Raw genomic sequence first — 7822 nt, 5'->3', positions numbered from 1 at the left:
TAGCCAGGCACCATCAGCTTTCTTCGCCACATTTGCTTATGCACCCATTTGTCTTCAGTGATCCATTTGACACCTTGTGATCACACAGGCTGATATGTTGTTCCATGTGGGCTTTATTGCTTCTAAGCCAGATGGCCACTTGTTTACCTTCAAGCTTTTAAGACCCCAGACGCTATATCTTTTAATAGCAGGGCACCGTCAGCTTCTTCACCACATTTGCTTATACACCCACTTTGTCTTCAGTGATTGTGTAGGGAAGTTGAGTATCACACAGTGCTAGGTTATTAGAACAAAGTGTTCTTGTGTTGAGGGAAGACTTAAGTAGATGCCCAGAGTCTGTCTGCAAATGTGAAGAGAACTCAAAGCACTTACTGATGACGAGTAAAGACGACTCCACCCTTCAGTATGGATTACACTTAAGCATAATGCAAAAGTCTCAACTTTTCAATAAACATCAGGATAAAAGGAGAAAACTTTCAAGTTGTCAAAGATTTCATTTTATTTGAAACCACAAATCAATGTTCATGGAAGTAGAAGTTAGGATATCAAAAATGATGTATTACTTGTGGCAAACTTGCTTCAAAAACTCATTTGCTGGTGGATGGATGATTATTCTCCCGGGAACCAGCTGGAATGGATGGCAAATATGGTGTGTGATATTCTACCGATGAACCAAGCAAACTCACTCTAGTTTGAAACCTTTTTTTATTCTTTTAGTTTATTGGGCAAGCGGGACTGGGATGGGAAATCCTTAAAGAAAGGGGGACTGTGTTGATGATTTTTAACAATTCCTGTTCTTTCTTTAACATGGAGTATTTATCTGCTTTGTGTCATCATTCTTGTTAGATTTGGAACTATTTGTATGTTTTTTGGGTGTGTATCTATACATGAAATTTAATATAGGCAACCTTACAGAGACAGTGGCTAGACTGATGGTTTGGGGAGCATGGTAGGAGGGCAGAGAGCCGACAATAACGAGTACAAGAGAATAGTAAGTGTTCTAAGTTTGATGGCGAAAAGTGTGTAGCTTCTTTGGACATCTTTGAACAATTATTTCTGAGAGGAATTATTGTAATGGAAATGATGGGTAAACATAATTGTTGGGTAGGAGGAACATCATATATATATGTAAAAAGGCAGCTGATGAACTTAGGGTTTCTACCTAAATCTTGCCTCAGTACAAGAATGGTCTATTTTAACAATGTGACATTGTGTGATGCTCACCTTCCTGACAATCACTGAAGACAAAATGGGTACTTAAGCAAATATGGTGAAGAAAGCTGGCAGTGCCTGGGTATCAAAAGGTACAGTATCTGAAGTCTTAAAGGCTTGTAACTAAACAAGTGACCATCTAGCAGGGAAGCAACAGAGCCCACATGGAAGAAGCACACCAGCCTATGTGATCATGAGGTATCGATGGGAAGAAGTATCAGACATTCAAAAATAGACAACCAACTCAATGTGAAGGGGCATAGATGCAATAGAGACCCAAAGCTCATCTGAAAAGTAATTGGACAGTCCCTCTCAGAAGGGCCACACAGAATGGACCATAAATCCAGGATGCGGTATGGCACTGATCAACCACATAAATATCCTCTAGTTATTCAATATTTCCTCCCCTTACTATTAAGGTATTTATTTATTTTACCTCATTAATCATGTTAGGTTCATGTTTGCTCATTTTGATTTGTAAGATAGTTCGGTATATGAAAGTGAAGATAGATACCCCTTCAGAAACAGTAACAGGATTAATGGTTCCCCGAGGGTATGGGAAGAGAGCGGGTGGGAAGTGGGGGAATAGGGAACTGATAGCATTGATGATTGTTTAACTCCTCTTTAGGGGACTGAACAACAGAATTGAGAATTGTATGTGAACAGATATATCTGATTATGTAAGATATGTCTATCAAACTATTATATAAAAGTACTCCTTAAAATTTTAGAAAGCAAAAATATCACTTCTAAGCATAGAGTACACCTGACTCACACTATAATATTTTCAATTGCATCATATGCATTGGAAAGTGGGGTAGTGAGAGTGAACAGCAAAGAATGATACCTTTGAATTACGGGATTGGTGAAGAACATTAAGTCTAACATGGGCTCCCAGAAGTATGAACCCATTTGTTTTGTAATTAAGCCAATATATTCTTTAGAAACAAGCATGGTGAATTTTGGCTTACATACTTTGGACCTATTATCAAGAGGAACCAGCCTGATGCTGCAGTTTCTTGAGCAGGGAGAATGAACATGGAACCAAACAGACACACACACAGAGACAACACAGGACTGCAGCACAAAATAGACACAGAGACAGTACAAACTGCAGCATTGATGGCCTGCAGTGCTTTATTTGTAAGTACTAAATACTGACAGTGCTCCCAGATAAGTTTGCTATTCCCACGCTTGAATTTCTCATAGCCTTGAGAGTGAGTTCGGTATCTCATCCTGTACCGCTTTTGATTTGCTTTCTACCAGGGAAACACTGTTTGCAGCTGCCCCTACACCACCCCCCACCCCGCCCCCGAATTCCTTACCGTTTGCAGTAAGGAAGCAGTTTATGAGAACCAACTAGGACAGACGTTTGCGCACTGTCCTAGACAGATAAATGACATGAGACACAGTGCTCCTCTCATGGCTCCTTCACAGCCCATAAACAAGAACATTTTGCTCGGTAAAGTCCAAAGTCAGTGAAAGAGGAAGATCACTTGGCACAGCAAGTGCAACAGTAGGGTTAGACAGGATGATTATCAGGATGGCTCAAGACCAGGCAGTTTTTTTGTTACATTGTACTTAGAAACTGAATGGACGGCACCTAACAGTACAATATGTGTGGTTATAGCTTGAATTTGTTGTTTTGTTTTGAATTTCCCTAATGACTATTATGTTTAACATCTGTTTATATGGTTGTTGACCACTTGTTTATCTCTGTGGCATTTCCAATTGCCTTGTATACATGTGAAACTTGGACATTGAATAAGGAAAACAATGAACTTAAGCATTTTGAATTACGGTGCTGGAGAAGAATATTGAAAGTACTATAGACTATCAAAAGAACTACAAATCTGCTTTGGAAAACGTGCAGTCAGAAAGCTCCTTAAAGACAAGCATGGTGACACTTTGGACATGCTATCAGGAGAGGCCAGTCCCTGGGAAAAGATATCTTGCTTGGTAAAGTAGAGGGCCAGCAAAAGCGGAGGCCCTCAAAAAGATGGATTCACATTGTAGCTGCAACAATGGGGTCAAGCATGAGAATGATTTGTAAGGTCTTGCAGCATGGAGCAGTGTGTCACTCTGTTGTACATAGCTTTGTCACTGTGAGTCAGAATTTGACAGCACCCAACAACACATATATATTTTTTTCTTTTAAGAAAATTAATCATTTTATAGATAGCTCTTACAGATATTATAACAATCCATGATTCAGTTAGATTAAGCATAATTTTACAGGTGCTACCACCATCCGTTTCAACATTTTTTTTCTTCTTGAAATCTCTGATATTGGCTCTCTTTTATTCCCTCCATTCCCCACCCTAGCCCCAGGAACCTTTATTATTATATTATTATTATTTGCCGTATCTTATCACATCCAATGATCTGTTCACACTCAATTCTATTATTTGTTCCCCTTGAGTGGAGTTATATAGTCATCATTGTTGTCAGCCTCTACCCCACTTTCCCATACCCTCAGGGAATCATTACTTCTGTTACTGTTTCTAAAGGGTCATCTATCTTGGCTTTCATGCATGGAATACTTTTAATTATACAAATGAACATATGCAGGTCTAACCAGATTAGTGAGGTAAAATAAAGACCATAATAGTAAGGGGATGAAAAATTAAAGAACTAGAGGATAGTTTTGTGTTTCATCAGTGCTATTCCGCTCCTTAGATTTACCATCTCTTCTGTGTGGCCCTTCTGTGAGGCAATGTCCAATTATCTTACAGGTTGTTTTGGGGTCTGCACTTTTTCCACGCTCCTTCACCTCAATTGGATTGCTAAAACAACATTTTTAGTGAAGCATTTATTCAAATATTTTTGCCCTCTCGGGTTTTTTTCTTCCTGAGTTTAGATAGTTAATTCTATGCTGAATACAATTCATTTGTTTTTTTATAGGAAGTACAACTATTTTTTTCCAGTCCATTGCATCTCTTTTAATTATTTTAACTTTTTTTTAAGTGTAGTTTTTCCATTTTGATTAAATCCTGTGTTGATATGTTCTTTTATTACACATTTGTTGAATCTAAGAACTCTGGTTACCTCAAGATCAGAAAGATAGTCTTTTAAAAAATTTTCTGCTAGAAGTGTTATAGTTTTAAGGTTTACATTTATATCATCATCTATTTTGAGTGAATTTTGTACATTGTTCTAGGGATTGCAGCTTAAATTTCTTTCTTTCTTTGTATGCCCAGGTGCTCCAGCTTCATTTTCTGCATTGACTATTTTTTGGCCACTGAATTGCCTTTGCACTGTTGTAAAAGTATAAATCAACCACATATCTATCTATTTTGGGGCTCACTAGTCTGTTCTGTTGATCGATTTGTGTATTTTGATTGGTGTCTTAATACTCAGGTAGTGCAGGCCCTTCAATTTTGTTCCTTTCTTTCAAAGTTGCTTTGACTCTTCTAGGTCCTTTATAGTTATGCAATCAAACCAAACCTTTTTTAACCAAAATGTCTGTAGGGATTTTCTTTGAGGTTACCTAGATCTAGCTATATAAAAGCTATATATCATCACTACTGCTTTACACTGAAGAAACTGAAGCGCACAGAAGTTAAGTAACTTGCCTAACCTAAGTTAGCTTGTAAAAATCAGAACTGAGATTCAGAGCTGGCAAGTGTGAGGTTAGAGCTTTTTGTTTTTTACTGCTTCTTAAACTAATTGGACTTCTGTATTAATTTCATGACAGTAAGGGCATGTCTTTCTTTCATAGTTGATTTCTAGAAGAAAGCACAGTGCTTACCACATAGTAGGCACTGTAATATTTCCTGAATGAAACTGGAATCTTTTAAAACAGAAAACTAAGTTTCATTTTATTTCACTTGATCTCTATTTGGCAGAATACAAGTGATTTGTCTTAAATAATGTCTGTTTTATCTTTGGGTTCTAATATCCATTGCAATGGGTACACAGAACTCACAATAAAATTCATGTTTTAAAAAGGCTTATTAAGGAAGTGAACAAATTGTAATGCCAGTGTGAGAAGTGCTCAGGGTTGAGTTGTGTATAAAGACATGTTACAAAGTTCTTTTGGCGCTGTTAATAAATACCAAAGGTGCATACCAGAACCAAAAGGTCAGCAAACCCAGTTCTCTGAATTAGGTGCCCAGTGACCCAACTCCAATTAGCATTTGCCAGAAGGCACTCAGCTCCACTTCATGTGGCAGCAAGCTCGGCTTTCCCATTTAAAGTGCCCAGGGGTGCCCCACTTTGCAAGCCCAAAGGACTCAGCTTTGCTTGCACTTGGCTTGGGAAGGACCATCACTCTGTCCTTTGTTCTGGCTCCTGCTGCTGTTACTTTGATGTTATAGTTGCCTTCCTGAGAAGCTAACTGCTCAGTGATCTCAGGTCCAGAGAACTCCCTTTGCTCTGCTCCAGCTCTTGCTGGTAATGAGCTCCCTCCTCCTATTTCTCAAAGGGCTAATTTTATTCAAGCAGGATAGCATGCCAGAGAATCTTGTTCACAGTCACTTACAGGTGAACCCTGTCTACCTCCACCCTCTTCCCAGATCCTTGCAGGGAAAGGTCATTCGGTGAGAGTGGAGAACCACATTAAATAATTCAACTGCCCCTGTAGTAAGAGTATTTAAGTATTTTGCCCTTAATCTGCCATTTATTATAAACATTTTCATAATTAGGAATCTGTCTATCCAGACTAGAAATCAATTAAAAGCAGCAGAAGCATATACTGAATTTGATATTAAAGTATGGTGACCAGACGTCCCGCTTTTTGCCATTTAAAAAAAGCCCCGATTTTTGGAAAGAATGCACGACAAGCTAGGGAACTGTCTATTTGGTCCATATAGGCCAAATTTTTAATCAAGAACACCCCATCTCCCACCCCCGGTCAATGGTGTCCCGCTTTAAATCTGGTCACCCTATTACGGATGCAGGAATGTCCTATGCATCCCGCACTAAAGCAGTTAGCCAGCCCTCAGTCAGAGATCGGAGTTGGGTATTGATGATCCAGTAAGACTTTGTTTTTATCAGTTGCCTCTATAAGTCTTTTTCATTCTTCTTTTTGAAGAAATAAGCATCCTCTGCTTTGCTAGTGACAAAAATAGAGGAGGACGCTCAGTTACTTTTTTTCCTTACATATTATATGCTACAGGTTTTGCCACTTGTGGAAGCTGACAGGTTGATTTGACCTTCAGAGTTTAAGACAGAGAATCCAATTCGCATGACTTTGATAAGACATTTATCCCTGACCCAACAAGTTATAATACATTTAGCAGAATACATAGGACAAGCATAGGTACTGTGAGTTTACTCATGGAAGGATGAGGGGAAAGTAGGTTGTAGTTTTCAGAGAGTGGGTGGAATGTGAGTGGAATGATGACACTATAAAGAGTTTACTGTTTGCTTTATCAATTTGGCTCAAGCACTTTTGGGGCCAGACTGCTGGAATTCTGAACCTCGACTCTAATGTAATCTTCATGCTGTATGCTTGATGGGCGCTGTCACTTTCCAGTTTGATGAACTTAAAAGAAACCAAAAGAGCTAATATATGTAAATACACATACATATATATAACAGATGTAGCTCTTAATTAGCAGTACAATGAGTAATTTATAATTATATCAGATTTTATAATTCATTGAGATGATTGTTTTACTGTACTTGTAGTATACTTCCTATCTTGTTTATTTTTTTCACAGAGACAAATATCGGATTGTATATATAACTCCAGAATTCTGTTCAGGTAACTTGGACCTCCTCAAGCAACTTGAAGCTACTATTGGTAGGTCTTAAGATAGGATCTTTATGAATATATATTGAATTGAGTCATTGCTTAATGTTTGATTTATGGGTGAATTCAAGCATTCCCTGAATAAGAATGTCTGACTTACTATCAAATCATAATTCCTCTTGAATATTATATAAATTTTCTCTCACTTTGAAATGATTAAGCCAACCCATAGAGCCCATAAATTCTTCATCACAGTCACCTTCACTAGCTGCATGGCAGCTTTTAAATCACTGAAAAGTCTTTGAGCTTGTTCTTGCACTAAAGCAGTTTATTCAGGTTCCACTTCCTACTGAGAATTTGCATTTCCACTCGAGATGTTCTAAACAGTCTACACTTTAATAGGGTATATACATAAGTATCACCTGGAGGTGTCTAAGAATATAAGTTAATATATAAAATATGAAATATAGATTATGTTCCAGTGTATCTAGGGGTTGGACTGGTTCAAACTGGTTTGAAGTTCTGTATGAGAACCATTTGCATCTATTCTTGGCTTGAGTATTCATTCAAGTTGATGCTTCTCCTATCTTATCCAAGAACCCATTTGCTGTTCAGTCAAGTCTGACTTTTAGTGACCCTAGAGGACTGAGTGGAACTACCCCCAGTGTGTCCAAGGCTGGACTCTTTTATTTTTTAAAAAATGTTATTTATTTGTTTATTTTTAAATCATTTTATTGGAGCCTTGTATATCAGTTGTATCAAGCATATTTGTACATATGTTGCCATCATTGTTTTTTTTAATTATTATTATTATTTTTATATATATATATATATTTTAACATTTTATTAGGGGCTCATACAACTGTTATCCCAATCCATACACACATCAATTGTGTAAAGCGCATTTGTACA

General features: G+C 37.7%; 1 protein-coding gene across 3 annotated transcripts in view; it reads left to right on the top strand.

The window, feature by feature from the left end:
- WRN (WRN RecQ like helicase) overlaps nucleotides 1-7822 on the top strand; it is a 164628-nt gene that overhangs the window by 68381 nt on the left and 88425 nt on the right. For all 3 annotated transcript variants that reach the window (XM_045286810.1, XM_045286808.1, XM_045286811.1), the window contains exon 16: nucleotides 6879-6961. In XM_045286810.1, coding sequence (XP_045142745.1) covers nucleotides 6879-6961 — 83 coding nt within the window. The remainder of the gene's footprint in view (nucleotides 1-6878; nucleotides 6962-7822) is intronic.

This window comes from Echinops telfairi, unplaced genomic scaffold (genome assembly GCF_000313985.2).
Source record: "Echinops telfairi isolate 266 unplaced genomic scaffold, ASM31398v2 ScPeMD7_9;HRSCAF=40, whole genome shotgun sequence".
NCBI lineage: Eukaryota > Metazoa > Chordata > Mammalia > Afrosoricida > Tenrecidae > Echinops > Echinops telfairi.
This window is presented reverse-complemented; position numbering and strand designations above follow the sequence as displayed.